General features: G+C 49.0%; 1 protein-coding gene across 2 annotated transcripts in view; it reads left to right on the forward strand.

Moving 5' to 3' along the window:
- Positions 1 to 18,392, forward strand: part of HINT2 (histidine triad nucleotide binding protein 2) — a 116,143-nt gene that overhangs the window by 41,103 nt on the left and 56,648 nt on the right. For both annotated transcript variants that reach the window (XM_063916104.1, XM_063914201.1), the window contains exon 3: positions 14,344 to 14,487. In XM_063916104.1, the coding sequence (XP_063772174.1) occupies positions 14,344 to 14,487 (144 nt within the window). The remainder of the gene's footprint in view (positions 1 to 14,343; positions 14,488 to 18,392) is intronic.

Below are 18,392 nucleotides of genomic sequence, written 5' to 3' on the forward strand. Positions count from 1 at the left end.
TTCCTGTCCTCGGTTCTGGAACTCGCCGAGCCTCTTCTGTAGGGAGTGGTGGTGATGGGAGGCGACCTAAACTGGACTCTCAACCCTCTCCATGACACCTCTAAAAATATTTCCTGTAGGCCGGAGAAGGAGTATAGGAGGGTGAGACGCGCTCCGCTTGACCACCAGCTGATCGACACGTGGAGACTGACACACCCCTCGGAGGTAGATTATTCTTTTTTTTCACACCCCCATCAGACATACTCTAGAATTGACTACTTATTTCTAAGTCACCGACACCTACATTTAATTTCTGAGACTTCTATAGGGCAAATTGTATGGTCTGATCATGCCCCTGTTATGTGAGATACGTCTTCCGTCATGCCCACGATGCCAATGGTCTTGGCGTTTCAACGACACTCTTTTGCAAGAAGCGGCATGCCGCTCTCAAATCGAATCTGCCATAGACTCCTATATTACCACTAACGACTTAGATGATATTTCTAAACTTTCGGTCTGGAAGGCACATAAATGTGTCTTGTATTTTTGTATTGTTTGTATTCAGATAGGTTCTTTTAGCAAAAAACAGAGGGAAAAGCTCAGGGATGATTTATTACTTAAGATAAAATTCTTAGAACTTCTACATAAGAAGTCCCACACCCCGCAACATTATTCAGATCTCGAGGCGGCTAGGGCAGACCTCAATAAACTACTCTCTGATAGAATTAAGTTCTCATATCGGAAGTGTCGGAGCAGGTACTATCAATGGGGTAATAAACCTGGGAAATTATTAGCCAGGGCTCTTTGTGAACAACGTGCAACTACTTTTATTAATTGCATTAAAGATGATCAGGGTAAACCCCACCACGAGACATTCCACATAGCTAGAGCCTTTCAGGCCTATTATTCTGCCTTGTACAACCTTTCTGGGCCGTCTGGGAGGGCAGATAGGATATCTCACCAAACGGCCATATCTGACTACTTAAATATCATAGACTTCCCTACCTTGTCCAGAGAAGATGCGGAGGGTTTGGATGCCCCCTTCTCTTCTGAGGAGGTTTTGAAAGTCATTGAATCCTCTCCCAACGGCAAAAGCCCGGGACCTGACGGGTACACTATTGCCTATTATAAAGCCCCTCTTCTTACAAGAGCATTTAACACTATTTCGGAAAAGTCACAGTTCTCTTCACTATCCCTAGAGGCACACGTCACAGTCTTACCTAAGAAGGGCAAAGATCCCAGCCTCTACTCTAGTTACCGGCCGATCTCGCTGTTAAACATAGATATAAAACTCTTTGCAAAACTGATTTCAAATCGCCTTAAACTACTGTTGCCAGATTTAATTCATGGAGACCATGCCGGTTTTGTCTTGGGTCATGAGGCCAGGGACAATACCTCTAAGGTGCTTAATATGATTTACTATGCCAACCAGGCCACATCCCCCTCAATTATATTGTCAACGGATGCTGAAAAAGCGTTTGACAGGGTGAACTGGGACTTTATGTCCGGCATACTGAGGCACCTAGGGCTTGGCAACGCTGGTCTCCATAGAGTTTTATCTCTCTATACTACCCCATCCGCCAAAATCAAGATTAATGGCTCCCTATCAGACCCCTTTACCATTTCCAACGGCACACAACAGGGATGCCCACTATCCCCATTACTTTTTGTCTTATTTATGGAAGCTTTATCAAGAAGCATTAGGGCTAACCAAAATATCTCTGGTCTGCTAGTGAGAGGGAACGAATACGAATTGGCTCTTTATGCCGACGATTTACCCGCTCTAATTTCGAACCCAGTTACTTCTCTACCAAATCTGATGTTAGAATTTGACAGGTTCGGAGCCCTTTCTAATTTTAAGATAAATTACTCCAAATCCATTGCAATGAACCTGACTACTTCCCTTTCACCTGGCATGATCACAAAGTTAAATACTTGGGGGTAACGCTCTCCAACGACTTATCAAAATATTTTCCTTCAATTTCAGCCCTTTATTGAAAACGCTTCACCTAGACTTTGAGGTGGAGGAAATTGCGATTATCCTGGTTTGGTAGAATTAACATAGTCAAAATGAACGCCCTCCCCAGGATATTATTTTTTCTCCAAACCCTCCCCATACACATCCCTCTTCTGTGGTTCCGGAACGTTCAGAATCTCATTCGAGCGTTTGTTTTGGGGCAACACACCTAGATTTAAACACGACATCCTATTTCGGAGAAAACATCAGGAGGGACAACAGCTCCCTCATTTTCCCAGCTATTACCATGCGGTGCAGTTAAGTAGAGTTTTAGAATGGACACGGGCTAAAGACTGTAAACAATGGGTCCTTTTAGAAGAGGGCTGTCTTCCACATTATATAGAAATCGTTCCATGGTTACCCACTCTTCTGAAAGTCGCCCACCCCACGGTCTCCCCCACGCTTAAATTGTGAAACATGCTTGGGTTGAGGAGCCACATATCTTCCAAATGGTCCCCTTTAACTTCTTTTCTATATAACCCCGAATTTGTTCCAGGACTCCATGGATTGGCCTTTGCTTCGTGGGCCGGGACTGGGCTTTTCAGGGTCGGTCAGCTGGTGTGCTCAGGTAGGGTGCGGTCATTTTCAGATATTCAATCTCTTTGGAATATATCAAGTACTGATTTTTGGAAGTTCCTTCAGGTTCACCATTTCCTAACGTCCTCCAAGAATCTCTCTGACATAGCTAGAGATCTCACCATTTTTGAAAAATTATGCGTTTCCACTCGTTCTCCTACACACGCTATTTCCCAAATTTATGCACTTATTATGGAGGACCTATTTCCTCAACCCCCTACCTTCATGACTTCCTGGGAGAGGGAAATGCCAAGATTAGCTACACAGGCCAACTGGGACACTATATTTCGTAACACCCAGGCGAGCTCCTTATGTTTATCAACGATGGAAACTCTTTACAAGCTCATATATAGATGGTACAGGACTCCCCTTGTCCTTAATAAAATGTTTCCCACTCTCTTGAATCTTTGCTGGAGGTGTAAAGATGCCCCGGGGAGCTTTTTGCACATTTTGTGGGACTGCCCTCTTATAGTTCCTTTTTGGAAAGATGTTTTTAAATGCTCTGAGCTGATAGTAGGAGATGTGGTACCCAGGGAACCAGAGTTTTGGCTCCTTAATCTTACCTCAGCAATGATACATTCTTACAAATGCTCCCTACTGAGACTCCTTAGCAACGCTGCAAAGGCCGTTATACCGACTCTTTGGAGATCCGTCTCCCCGCCCTTGATCAAACAATGGTTTAAAAAGATTGATTACTTCTTGGAAATGGAAGACCTTATCTCCTTCTCGATGGGAAGAACCATTGACTTTACTGCCATCTGGTTCCCCTGGTGTGACTTTAAGGAGTCTCCAGTATATCGGTCTTACGTAGTATCCTAGTCCTTCTCCCATTATTCATCCCAATAAATCCTCAGCGCATTACAGATCTCCAGACGGAAACTTCATCCCACCTTTCTCCTTTAGGGCTCTCTTCTTCTTCCTATTCTTTACACTCTTTCTCTTTCCATTCTTTCTCTTCTTTTCTAATTTTTTCTTAGCTAGGTCATTATAATGTCTGTATTTATATGTATATCTTATGATTGTTGAACAGACAACTTTTCTATTTACCTTAAATGTTCAAAATGTAACTAATAGATATGTACGACCAGAGATGTTTTTGGATTTGTCTGAAAATGCTGCACTATTGATTTGTCTACTGCTTTAATAAAAATAGAGATTCAGTGGTCATTCCATCGTCTCAGACCCCTGCCATTTGTCCACAAAAGCGTACACTGGCCCAAATCCTGCAGGCTGACATTGATGACGACGTGTCAGACACAGAGGAGGGTGAGGTGGACTCAGTGGGGGGGGGGGGGGGGGGGGATACAGCTCTGTCACAAGGAATACAGGCTCTGATAGAAGCTATTAGAGATGTCCTGCACATTCCTGATAAGGTGTCAGAGGAGGATGAGGAGTCTTATTTTAATGTAAAAAATAAATCCTCTGCTACTTTTCCTGCATCAAAAGAGCTAAATTCTCTGTTTGAAGAAACTTGGGTTAATCCTGATAAGAAGTTTCAGATACCTAAGAGATTACTCATATCCTTCCCTTTTCCTCAGGATGATAGGAAAAAATGGGAAAACCCACCGATTGTTGACGCATCGGTATCTCGGTTGTCATGTAAGATAGTCTTACCTGTCCCGGGGGCAGCCTTCTTAAAGGACACGACTGACCGCAAAATTGAGACCACTCTCAAATCTCTGTACGCAGCTGCGGGGGTGGCCCAGAGACCCACTATTGCTTGTGCATGGATCACTAGGGCCATTGCAAAATGGTCAGGTAATCTAATTGACGGGTTAGATTCCTTATCCAGGGGGGAGATAAGTTTACTCCTACAGCATATACAGGACTCTGCTAACTTTATGGTGGAGGCCATAAAAGAAATTGGCTTGCTCAATGCACGCACCACTGCTATGGCAGTGTCAGCAAGCAGGGGCTTGTGGCTACGCCAGTGGACTGCGGATGTGGATTCCAGGAAAGGCGTGGAAAGCCTATCATTCACAGGTGAGGCCCTGTTTGGAGATGAACTGGATATGTGGATATCCAAGGCTACGGTGGGTAAGTCTACTTATCATCCTTCCGCAGCCCCCCCAACTAGGAAAACCTACTCTGCTCCTACTCTGCAGTCCTTTCGGTCAGCCAAATTTAAAAGTAAAAACCAAAGGTTCTTCTACAGCCTTCAAAGGCAATAGAGGTAAACCCAGAAAACAAGCAACTGCAGGTTCACAGGAACAGAACTCCGGTTCTGCTTCCTCAAAGCTTACAGCATGATGGTGGACCGCACTGCCTGGTAGACAGGCAGGTGGGAGCCCGATTAAAATATTTCAGTCACATATGGGCAACATCATGCCAGGATCCCTGGGTCAAAGATCTTATCGCCCATGGCTACAGACTGGAGTTTCAGGACCTCCCACCTCTCAGATTCTTCAAATCAGGCTTACCAGCTTCTCAAGAAGCAAGTGTGACTTTACAGGAAGCAATTCAAAAACTGGTACAGACTCAAGTAATTGTTCCAGTTCCACTTCAGCTGCAAAACTAGGGCTATTATTCCAAACTGTTTGTGGTACCGAAACCGGACGGTTCGATAAGGCCCATTTTAAACCTCAAGTCACTGAACCCGTACTTACGGGTGTTCAAGTTCAAGCTGGAGTCTCTGAGAGCGGTGATCTCAGGTCTGGAGGAGGGGAAATTCCTGGTGTCTCTGGATATCAAGGATGCATACCTTCATATTCCAATTGGCCGCCTCATCAGGCTTATCTAAGGTTTGCATTACAGGACTGTCACTACCAGTTCCAGACCCTGCCATTTGGCCTCTCCACGGCACCAAGGGTGTTCACCAAGGTAATGGCAGAGATGATGTTTCACCTCCGCAAACAAGGAGTGAACATAATACCGTACCTGGATGATCTGCTGATAAAAGCACTATCCAGGGAGAGGTTGTTGGACAACATTGCCCTCTCAACCCGACTACTCCAGGATCACGGGTGGATTCTGAACCTACCAAAATCTCACCTGAAACCAACACTGAGGCTTCCATTCCTGAGGATGATACTGGATACGGAGGCACAGAAGGTATTTACTAGAGAGGACCCAATTCAGGGACTAACATATAATCTCAATAATGAGAATATCCCACTGATAGGTACTTATTTAAGCGAGGAAGTAGTCTGTGACCGATTAAAATAGTTAAAGATTAATAAGTCACCAGGTCCCGATGGTATTCACCCAAGGGTTCTAATGGAGCTTCATTCTGAACTTGCAAAACCGCTATTTTTGATATTTAAGGATTCAGTAATATCAGGTATGGTTCCCAAAGACTGGCGTATAGCGGAAGTAGTGCTTATATTCAAAAAGGGAAGTAAAGCTGAACCAGGTAATTATAGACCAGTTAGTCTTACATCTATAGTGGGGAAAGTATTGGAAGGTATTCTAAGAGATAGTATTCAGAAGTTCCTTGAAGTCAATAAGGTCATTAAAAGGAATCAACATGGGTTTATGAAGGACAGATCCTGTCAAACCAACTTACTTGGCTTTTATGAAACAGTAAGCGCAAACCTAGATCAGGGTAAAGAGGTGGATGTAATCTTTTTAGATTTTGCCAAAGCGTTCGATACTGTACCACACATGAGACTTATCTACAAGCTACAAGAATCAGGGCTAGGAAGCACAATATGCACTTGGGTCAAAAACTGGTTAGATAATAGGGAGCAGCGCGTTGTGGTTAATGGATCTTTTTCAACTTGGACTGAAGTGCTAAGTGGTGTGCCGCAAGGCTCAGTATTAGGACCGCTATTGTTCAATATTTTCATTAACGACCTAACAGAAGGTCTAGAGAGCATGGTGTCAATTTTTGCAGATGATACCAAATTGTGTAAAGTTATAAATGCGGAGGGGGATGCTGAGTCGCTTCAGAATGACTTAGTTAAATTAGAAGCATGGGTAGCCAAATGGAGAATGCGCTTCAATACAGACAAGTGTAAGGTAATGCACTGTGGTAACAAGAACAAAAATAACACCTACCTACTAAATGGGGTAAAATTAGGGGATTCTGTACTGGAAAAGGACTTAGGTGTCCTCATAGATAGCAAGCTAAGCAGTAGTACCCAAAGTAGGACTGCAGCAAAGAAGGCTAATAAGATATTATTATTATTATTATTACATTTTATTTATAGGGCGCCACAAGTGTTTCGCAGCGCCGTACAAAGGACAGTACAGGGAGACAAAACTTAGCATAACAGTAAATAAATAACAAAAATGGAGTGCAGGTAACAAAGAGCAACACAATTCTCAAAACATAATACAGCTTAGATGTAAGTAGCGAAGGAGTAATCATTGTACTACTTGGGGCTGGCGGCCATAGATAGAGATGAGCTTTTACCAGCAGGAGAGAAAGCAGGTAAAGATGGTCGCTGAGTGAAATGTGTCAAGAAGAGGGTTTAGACAAGAGGAAAGAGGGCCCTGCTCTGAAGAGCTAACAATCTAGTGGGGAGGGGCAACAGACAGATGACATGAGGTGCAAGCAGGTAGAAGCCTGATGGTGGTATGCGAGCAAAGCAGAGATGTCCAAGGCATGGGGCAGGGGGATGGAGGAGCAGCCTAAGGACTAGGTTATGCATTGGAGGGGTACGCTTTGATGAATAGGTGGGTTTTCAATGCCCGTTTGAAGCTTTGCAAGGTCGGGGAGAGTCTAATGGAGCGGGGGAGCGCATTCCACTGAAGGGGTGCAGCACGGGCAAAAACCTGAACTCGTGCATGGGAAGCAGTGACCAAGGCAGAGGAGATGCGACGGTCATCAGCCGACCGTAGTGGGCGGGAGGGAGTATGAAGGGAGAGGAGGTTGGAGATGTAGGGAGCAGTGGAATTAGAGATGGCCTTGTATGTGAGGGTGAGGAGTTTGAAGAGGATTCTGTAGGGGAATGGGAGCCAGTGTAGATTTTGTTGAAGGGGAGTGGCAGAAGTGGAGCGGCGGGAGAGGAAGATGAGCCTAGCTGCAGAGTTGAGGACAGATTGGAGGGGAGCGATGTGGGAGCAAGTGAGGCCAGTGAGGAGCACATTGCAGTAGTCAAGTCGTGAGATGACCAGTGAGTGGATGATAAGTTTAGTTGCACTCTGGGAGAGAAATGGCCTGATGCGAGCAATGTTGCGTAGCTGGAACCGACAAGATTGCGCCAGAGCTTGGATGTAGGGTGCAAAGAAGAGGGAGGAGTCAAGAGTGACGCCCAGGCAGCGGAGTTGGGGAACGGGGGAGATGATAGTGTTGTCAACAGTGATAGAGATGTTTGTAGGGGGTGTTGCTCTGGCTGAGGGAAAGATAATAAGTTAGCATGCATAAAACGGGGAATTGATGCTAGGGACGAGAGTATTATACTCCCGTTATGTAAATCACTTGTGAGGCCACACCTTGAATACTGTGTACAATTCTGGGCACCTTACTACAAAAAGGATATCCTGGAGCTAGAAAAGGTTCAAAGGCGGGCGACCAAACTAATTAAGGGTATGGAGACGCTGGAATACGAGAAACGGCTTGCAAGACTAGGCATGTTTACACTGGAAAAGAGGAGATTAAGAGGGGACATGATCAACATTTACAAATGTATAAGGGGACAATACACAGATCTTGCGCAGGACCTGTTTTTGGTTAGATCAACACAGAGAACTCGTGGACACTCGCTCAGGTTAGAGGAGAGGAGATTCCACACAATACGGCGTAAAGGCTTTTTTACGGTAAGGACGATACGTGTTTGGAATTCCCTGCCTGAGGGAGTTGTAATGGCCAACTCAGTCAACACCTTTAAGAATGGGTTAGATAGATTCCTAATGGATAAGGATATCCAGGGTTACGGGGCATAGTCACGCACTATGGTTATTATAAAAAAGAGGGGTTAATCGGAACGGCAGTCAACAAATTCAGTCAAAATTTTATACAAAATAATCATGCATACGAGACCACAAATAGGTTGAACCCGATAGACAATTGTCTTTTTTCAACCTTAGATACTATGTTACTATTCCTTCCATTAGAAAAGGCATTGGTAATCCAGTCGATGGTGTGGGATGTTCTAAAACTGACCAAGATATCGGTGCATCTATGCATTCTCCTTCTGGGGAAGATGGTAGCCTCTTACGAGGCACTGCAGTACGGAAGGTTTCACGCAAGGCCCTTCCAGCTGGATCTGTTGGACAAATGGTCTGGATCGCATCTTCACATGCTCCAGAGGATACGTCTGTCGCCAAAAGCCAGGATTTCTCTTCTGTGGTGGCTTCAGACTTCTCACCTGACCGAGGGCCGAAGGTTCGGGATTCAAGATTGGATTCTGCTAACCACAGACGCAAACCTCAGAGGTTGGGGAGCAGTCATCCAAGGGGAACAGTTCCAAGGAAAATGGTTAAGTCAGGAAACCATTCTTCCAATCAACATTCTAGAACTAAGGGCCATATTAAACGCCCTTCTACAGGCATTACATCTTCTTCAAGATCAAGCCATTCAGGTTCAGTCGGACAATGTGATGGCGGTGATGTACATAAACTGACAGGGTGGAATGAAGAGCAGAGCAGCAATGTCAGAGGTAACAAGGATTCTCCTCTGGGCAGAAAGATACGTTGTGGCATTGTCGGCAATCTTCATTCTGGGAGTAGACAACTGGGAAGCAGACTTCCTCAGCAGACACAACCTCCACCCAGAAGAGTGGGGCCTTCACTCGGAGATGTTCAGGTGCTTTACACATCCACAAATCGACATGATGGCCTCTCATCTCAACAAGAAGCTCAAGCGGTATATTTCCAGGTCAAGAGACCCACAGGCAGTGGCGGTGGACACTCTGGTGACTCCATGGGTCTACCAGATGGTGTACGTGTTTTCCACCACTTCCATTGATCCCAAGAATTCTCAAAAGAATTAAAAGGGAAAAGATTCAAGCAATTCTCATTGCTCCGGACTGGCCAAGAAGGGCCTGGTACGCGGATCTGCTGGAGATGCTCTCAGAGGATCCGTGGCCTCTACCTCTTCGCGTGGATCTTCTACAACAGGGGCCGTTCGTCTATCAAGACTTACTACGGCTACGTTTGACGGCATGAAAGTTGAGCGTCCAATTCTAGCCTGGAAAGGGATCCCGGATAAGGTTATTCCAACCTTCATTCAAGCCAGAAAGGGGGTAACGTCTAAGCATTACCACCGTATTTGGAAAAAATATGTCTCTTGGTGTGAGGAAATTTCCTACGGTGGAATTTCAACTGGCACGTTTCCTCCTCTTTCTGCAGTCAGGTGTGGATGTGGGCCTACGCCTGGGCTCCATAAAAGTCCAGATTTCGGCCTTGCCCATTTTCTTCCAGAGACAATTGGCTTCTCTCCCTGAGGTTCAGACATTTTTGAAGGGGGTTCTGCACATTCAGCCGCCCTTTGTGCCTCCCACGACACTTTGGGATCTTAATGTGGTGTTGCAGTTCCTACAGTCGGAATGGTTTGAGCCTTTACAGGAGGTTGACATAAAGTTTCTTACGTGGAAGACCGTTACACTGTTGGCCTTAGCTTCTGCAAGGCATGTGTCGGAGCTGGGGGCGTTGGCTCACAAAAGCCCTTAATTGATTTTTCATGAGGATAGAGCTGAACTCAGAACTCGTCAGCAATTTCTTCCTAAGGTGGTATCTGCGTTTCATATCAACCAACCTATTGTGGTTCCGGTGGTTACCGACCCCTCTGCTACTTCAAAGTCCTTGGATGTTGTGAGGGAATTGAAGATCTATGTGAAGCGGACAGCTCGTAACAGAGAATCTGACTCGCTGTTTGTTCTCTTTGATCCCAAGAAAATTGGGTGTCCTGCTTCAAAGCAGTCTATTGCTCGCTGGATCAGGCTCACTATCCAGCATGCTTACTCTATGGCAGGTTTGCCGGTTCCAAGATCTGTACAGGCCCACTCTACTAGGTCGGTGGGTTCTTCCTGGGCAGCTGCCCGGGGTGTGTCGGCCTTACAGCTCTGCCGAGCAGCTACTTGGTCGGGTTTGAACACGTTTGCTAAGTTTTACAAGTTCGATACTTTGGCCTCTGAGGACCTTCAGTTTGGTCAATCAGTTTTGCAGGAACCTCAGCAATCTCCCACCCGGTTTGGGAGCTTTGGTACATCTTCATGGTACTAATGTGGCCCCCAGTATCCTCTAGGACGTAAGAGAAAATAGGATTTTAATTACCTACCGGTAATTCCTTTTCTCGTAGTCTGTAGAGGATACTGGGCGCCTGCCCGGTGTTTTGTGTTTCCTGTACTGTTACTTCAGTAAGTATTGTTCTTGGTTCAGCTGTTGCTGTTCCTGTTCAGGTTGGGTTAGCATGGCTTTCCTCTTGTTTGTGTGTGCTGGTTCATATCTCACCGCTATCCTTTTATGTCCCCTCAAAGGGGTAAATTTACTAAGAATCGTATTTTCCCATTTGAGGTCAAAGTTCAATCACGAATGACATCGAAAGTGTAAAACTGCAACTTTTTGAATTGATTACGACTAATTTACTAAGCTGCCGTATTCTGCATTTTCGGGTTTTCCGATGTCGATGTCATTCGTTTTTTTAGGCAGTGTTTTACGTGAGTGACTTGTAAAACACTGCCGACTTTAATACAATGAATCTCGGCCGGATCTGAGAGATCCGTGCTGGGCTTCATTGTGCACTTTGTTATAAAAAATAAAAAAAAGTTTAAATGTAAAAAAAAATTTGCGTGGGGTCCCCCCTCCTAAGGCAAACCAGCCTCGGGCTCTTTGAGCCGATCCTGGTTGCAGAAATATGGGGAAAAAATGGACAGGGGTTCCCCCATATTTAAGCAACCAGCATCGGGCTCTGCGCCTGGTCCTGGTTCCAAAAATACGGGGGACAAAAAGAGTAGGGGTCCCCCGTATTTTTGAAACCAGCACCGGGCTCCACTAGCTGGACAGATAATGCCACAGCCGGGTGTCACTTTTATACAGTGCCTTGCGGCCGTGGCATCAAATATCCAACTAGTCACCCATGGCCGGGGTACCCTGGGGGAGTGGGGACCCCTTCAATCAAGGGGTCCCCCCCCCCAGCCACCCAAGGGCCAGGGGTGAAGCCCGAGGCTGTCCCCCCCCATCCAATGGGCTGCGGATGGGGGGCTGATAGCCTTTGTTCAAAGTGTTTGATATTGTTTTAAGTAGCAGTACTACAAGGCCCAGCAAGCCTCCCCCGCAAGCTGGTACTTGGAGAACCACAAGTACCAGCATGCGGCGGAAAAATGGGCCCGCTGGTACCTGTAGTAGTACTACTACTAAAAAAATACCCCAATAAAGACATCACACACACACCTTGAAAGTATAACTTTAATACAACCATCCACACCTCCATATACACATACTTACCTTATGTTCCCACGCAGGTCGGTCCTCTTCTCCAGTAGAATCCAAGGGGTACCTGTAGAAAAAATTATACTCACATAATCCATGGTTGAAGGCTCCTCTGCTTGAAATCCGTTTGTAATCCACGTACTTGAAAAAATTAAAAAACGGATACCCGACCACGAACTGAAAGGGGCCCCATGTTTTCACATGGGTCCCCTTTCCCCGAATGCCAGAAACCCACTCTGACTGATGTCTAAGTGGGTTTCCTCAGCCAATCAGGGAGCGCCACGTTGTGGCACCCTCCTGATCGGCTGTGTGCTCCTGTACTGTATGACAAGCGGCACACGGCAGTGTTACAATGTAGCGCCTATGCGCTCCATTGTAACCAATGGTGGGAACTTTCAGGTCAGCGGTTGACCGAAAGTGACCTCACCGCTGACCTGAAAGTTCCCACCATTGGTTACAATGGAGCGCATAGGCGCTACATTGTAACACTGCCGCGTGCCGCCTGTCATACAGTACAGGAGCACACAGCCGATCAGGAGGGTGCTACAACGTGGCGCTCCCTGATTGGCTGAGGAAACCCACTTAGACAGAAGTCAGAGTGGGTTTCTGGCATTCGGGGAAAGGGGACCCATGTGAAAACATGGGTCCCCTTTCAGTTCGTGGTCGGGTATCCGTTTTTTTATTTTTTCAAGTACGTGGATTACAAAAGGATTTCAAGCAGAGGAGCCGAAAACACTGGATTATGTGAGTATAATTTTTTCTACAGGTACACCATGGATTCTACTGGAGAAGAGGACCTACCTGCGTGGGAACATAGGTAAGTATGTATGTATGTTGGTGTGCATGTATGTATTAAAGTTATACTTTCAAGGTGTGTGTGTGATGTCTTTATTGGGGTATTTTTTTAGTAGTAGTACTACTACAGGTACCAGCGGGCCCATTTTTCCGCCGCATGCTGGTACTTGTGGTTCTCCAAGTACCAGCTTGTGGGGGAGGCTTGCTGGGCCTTGTAGTACTGCAACTAAAAACAATATCAAACACTTTGAACAAAGGCTATCAGCCCCCCATCCGCAGCCCATTGGATGGGGGGGACAGCCTCGGGCTTCACCCCTGGCCCTTGGGTGGCTGGGGGGGGGACTCCTTGATTGAAGGGGTCCCCACTCCCCCAGGGTACCCCGGCCAGGGGTGACTAGTTGGATATTTGATGCCATGGCCGCAAGGCACTGTATAAAAGTAACCCCCGGCTGTGGCATTATCTGTCCAGCTAGTGGAGCCCGGTGCTGGTTTCAAAAATACGGGGGACCTCTACTCTTTTTGTCCCCCGTATTTTTGGAACCAGGACCAGGCGCAGAGCCCGATGCTGGTTGCTTAAATATGGGGGAACCCCTGTCCATTTTTTTCCCATATTTCTGCAACCAGGATCGGCTCAAAGAGCCCGAGGCTGGTTTGCCTTAGGAGGGGGGACCCCACGCAATTTTTTTCCGGAAAATTTAGAACATTCCCCCCCCCTTCCCACTGAAAAACATGCACGGATGTCATGGATCCGTGCATGCCTATACAAACACGGGATAAAAAAGCAGGTCTGTTTTTTTTTAGCACTTTTTCACGATTTGTATTTTATCACGGCAGTGTTTGGCTATTGTCGGCAGTGTTTGTGTTTTGCACTTTTTAGTAAATGACCGATTTCTACCAAATTGCAGGCGTATTTGACCGATGGTGTATTGATTCGTGATTTTTTCCTAGGACTTCCAAAATATTACGAATGGCCTCATCACTGCCGAGATTTTTGCTTAGTAAATTACCGAGATGACACTTTGAAGAAAAAACGTCATCTCGGTCAAAATCGGGACCTTAGTAAATATACCCCATAGTATGTCCGTCTCCTCAGGCCCAGTTTCCTAGACTGAGTCTGGTAGGAGGGGCATAGAGGGAGGAGCCAGCGAACACTATTGATTTCTTAAAGTGCCCAAGGCCCGTCTATACCCCATGGTACTAAATGGACCCCAGTATCCTCTACGGACTACGAGAAAAGGATTTACCGGTAGGTAATTAAAATCCTATTTTTTCAACCTCAGAAACTACAGTATGTTACTATCATCATGTCACCCAAACCCCCCTTTCATCATCATCATATCCCCCAATCCTTCCTCTCATGCTATCCCCTCAATCTCCCCTCATATCACCATATAGTACTCCATAGAAAGTTCTCTGCCTGTCTCCCATGTTCCTGTTATCTTACATCACTTCCTCCTCAACCACAATGACATAATCCCACTCCCTAATGATGTAAGACCCCCCAGGCCCTGGATGTCATGTCATGGGGGGATCATCACACTGACAGGGGAATTATGGAAAGAAATCAGAAGTAACTCCACTTCTATACCCTCTAAATACAGTCCTGTAACATTATATGTACGTACACCCTCATGTAGCTTTCTTCTTTTCTGTTTGGTCAGCGACCATATTGTGCCAGTGACGGGATACACAGTGATGAGGTAGAGAGAGCGCGGCAGGCGGCTACACTGAGGAAATCTCCCACCATTTTCTCCAAGATCATCGACAGGTCTCTGCCAGCAGATATCATCTATGAGGATGACAAGGTACAGACTGCAGTGCCACTGTCCTGTGCCCCTCATTCCTCTGCTCTGACTCCCACTGTCCTGTGCCCCTCACTCCTCTGCTCTGAGTCCTGCTGTCCTGTGCCCCTCATTCCTCCGCTCTGACTTCCACTGTCCTGTGCCCCTCACTCCTCTGCTCTGACTCCTGCTGTCCTGTGCCTCTCATTCCTCTGCTCTGACTCCCACTGTCCTGTGCCCCTCACTCCTCTGCTCTGACTCCTGCTGTCCTGTGCCCCTCATTCCTCCGCTCTGACTCCTGCTGTCCTGTGCCCCTCATTCCTCCGCTCTGACTCCTGCTGTCCTGTGCCCCTCATTCCTCTGCTCTGACTCCTGCTGTCCTGTGCCCCTCACTCCTCCGCTCTGACTCCTGCTGTCCTGTGCCCCTCACTCCTCTGCTGTGCCCCTCATTCCTCTGCTGTGCCCCTCATTCCTCTGCTGTGCCCCTCATTCCTCCGCTCTGACTCCTGCTGTCCTGTGCCCCTCATTCCTCTGCTCTGACTCCTGCTGTCCTGTGCCCCTCACTCCTCTGCTCTGACTCCTGCTGTCCTGTGCCCCTCACTCCTCTGCTCTGACTCCTGATGTCCTGTGCCCCTCACTCCCTGTGCCCCTCACTCCTCTGCTCTGACTCCTGATGTCCTGTGCCCCTCACTCCTCTTCTCTGACTCCTGATGTCCTGTGCCCCTCACTCCTCTGCTCTGACTCCTGCTGTCATGTGCTGTGCCACTGTCCTGTGCTGTGCCCCTCGTTCCTCTGCTGTGCCCCTCATTCCTCCGCTCTGACTCCTGCTGTCCTGTGCCCCTCATTCCTCCGCTCTGACTCCTGCTGTCCTGTGCCCCTCACTTCTCTGCTCTGACTCCTGATGTCCTGTGCCCCTCATTCCTCCGCTCTGACTCCTGCTGTCCTGTGCCCCTCACTTCTCTGCTCTGACTCCTGATGTCCTGTGCCCCTCACTTCTCCACTCTGACACCTGATGTCCTGTGCCCCTCACTCCTCTGCTCTGAATCCTGCTGTCCTGTGCTGTGCCCCTCATTCCTCTGCTGTGCCACTCATTCCTCTGCTGTGCCCCTCATTCCTCCGCTCTGACTCCTGCTGTCCTGTGCCCCTCACTTCTCTGCTCTGACTCCTGCTGTCCTGTGCCCCTCACTCCTCTGCTCTAACTCCTGCTGTCCTGTGCCCCTCACTCCTCTGCTCTGACTCCTGCTGTCCTGTGCCCCTCACTCCTCTGCTCTGACTCCTGCTGTCCTGTGCCCCTCGTTCCTCTGCTGTGCCCCTCATTCCTCTGCTCTGACTCCTGCTCTCCTGTGCCCCTCACTTCTCTGCTCTGACTCCTGCTGTCCTGTGCCCCTCGTTCCTCTGCTGTGCCCCTCATTCCTCTGCTCTGACTCCTGCTGTCCTGTGCCCCTCACTCCTGTGCTCTGACTCCTGCTGCCCTGTGCCCCTCACTCCTCTGCTCTAACTCCTGCTGTCCTGTGCCCCTCACTCCTCTGCTCTGACTCCTGCTGTCCTGTGCCCCTCACTCCTCTGCTCTGACTCCGGATGTCCTGTGCCCCTCACTCCTCTGCCCTGACTCCTGATGTCTTGTGCTCCTCACTCCTCCGCTCTGACTCCTGATGTCCTGTACCCCTCACTCTTCTGTTCTGACTCCTGCTGCCCTGTGCCCCTCACTCCTCTGCTCTGACTCCTGCTGTCCTGTGCCCCTCATTGCTCCGCTCTGACTCCTGCTGTCCTGTGCCCCTCATTCCTCCGCTCTGACTCCTGCTGTCCTGTGCCCCTCGATCCTCTGCTGTGCCCCTCATTCCTCTGCTCTGACTCCTGATATCCTGTGCCCCTCACTCCTCTGCTCTGACTCCTGCTGTCCTGTGCCCCTCACTCCTCTGCTCTGACTCCTGCTGTCCTGTGCCCCTCACTTCTCTGCTCTGACTCCTGCTGTCCTGTGCCCCTCGTTCCTCTGCTGTGCCCCTCATTCCTCTGCTCTGACTCCTGATGTCCTGTGCCCCTCACTCCTCTGCTCTGACTCCTGCTGTCCTGTGCCCCTCATTCCTCCGCTCTGACTCCTGCTGTCCTGTGCCCCTCACTCCTCTGCTCTGACTCCTGTTGTCCTGTGCCCCTAATTCCTCCGCTCTGACTCCTGCTGTCCTGTGCCGCTCACTCCTCTGCTCTGACTCCTGCTGTCCTGTGACCCTCATTCCTCCGCTCTGACTACTGCTGTCCTGTGCCCCTCACTCCTCTGCTCTGACTCCTGCTGTCCTGTGCCCCTCATTCCTCCGCTCTGACTCCTGCTGTCCTGTGCCCCTCACTCCTGTGCTCTGACTCCTGCTGTCCTGTGCCCCTCACTCCTCTGCTCTGACTCCGGATGTCCTGTGCCCCTCACTCCTCTGCTCTGACTCCTGCTGTCCTGTGCCCCTCACTCCTCTGCTCTGACTCTTGCTGTCCTGTGCCCCTCACTCCTCTGCTCTGACTCCGGATGTCCTGTGCCCCTCACTCCTCTGCCCTGACTCCTGCTGTCTTGCGCTGTGCCCCCTCACTCGACCACTCTGACTCCCACTGTCCTGTGCCCGTCAGTTCTCCATGCTGACTCCTACTGTCCTGTGCCCCTCACTCCTCTGCTCTGACTCCTGCTGTCCTGTGCCCCTCATTCCTCCGCTCTGACTCCTGCTGTCCTGTGCCCCTCACTCCTCTGCTCTGACTCCTGCTGTCCTGTGCCCCTCATTCCTCCACTCTGACTCCTGCTGTCCTGTGACCCTCACTCCTCTGCTCTGACTCCTGCTGTCCTGTGTCCCTCATTCCTCTGCTCTGACTCCTGCTGTCCTGTGCCCCTCACTCCTGTGCTCTGACTCCTGCTGTCCTGTGCCCCTCACTCCTCTGCTCTGACTCCGGATGTCCTGTGCCCCTCACTCCTCTGCTCTGACTCCTGCTGTCCTGTGCCCCTCACTCCTCTGCTCTGACTCCTGCTGTCCTGTGCCCCTCACTCCTCTGCTCTGACTCCGGATGTCCTGTGCCCCTCATTCCTCTGCCCTGACTCCTGCTGTCTTGCGCTCTCCCCCCTCACTCGACCACTCTGACTCCCACTGTCCTGTGCCCGTCAGTTCTCCATGCTGACTCCTGCTGTCCTGTGCCCCTCACTCCTCCACTCTGGCTCCTGATGTACTGTGCCCCTCACTCCTCTGCTCTGACTCCTGATGTCCTGTGCCCCTCACTCTTCTGTTCTGACTTCTGCTGTCCTGTGCTGTACCTCTCACTCCTCTGCTCTGACTCCCTCTGTCCTTTGCTGTACCCCTCACTCCTCTGCTCTGACTCCTGATGTCCTGAGCTGTACCCCTCACTCCTCTGCTCTGACTCCTGCTGTCCTGTGCCCCTCACTCCTCTGCTCTGACTCCTGCTGTCCTGTGCTGTACCCCTCACTCCTCTGCTCTGACTCCTGCTGTCCTGAGCTGTACCCCTCACTCCTCTGCTCTGACTCCTGCTGTCCTGTGCCCCTCACTCCTCTGCTCTGACTCCTGCTGTCCTGTGCTGTACCCCTCACTCCTCTGCTCTGACTCCTGCTGTCCTGAGCTGTACCCCTCACTCCTCTGCTCTGACTCCTGCTGTCCTGTGCTGTACCCCTCACTCCTCTGCTCTGACTCCTGCTGTCCTGTGCTGTACCTCTCACTCCTCTGCTCTGACTCCTGCTGCCCTGTACCCCTCACTCCTCTGCTCTGACTCCTGCTGTCCTGTGCTGTAACCCTCACTCCTCTGCTCTGACTCCTGATGTCCTGAGCTGTACCCCTCACTCCTCTGCTCTGAATCCCTCTGTCCTGTGCTGTACCCCTCACTCCTCTGCTCTGACTCCTGATGTCCTGTGCTGTACCCCTCACTCCTCTGCTCTGAATCCCTCTGTCCTGTGCTGT

This window comes from Pseudophryne corroboree, chromosome 1 (assembly GCF_028390025.1).
Source record: "Pseudophryne corroboree isolate aPseCor3 chromosome 1, aPseCor3.hap2, whole genome shotgun sequence".
Classification (NCBI taxonomy): domain Eukaryota; kingdom Metazoa; phylum Chordata; class Amphibia; order Anura; family Myobatrachidae; genus Pseudophryne; species Pseudophryne corroboree.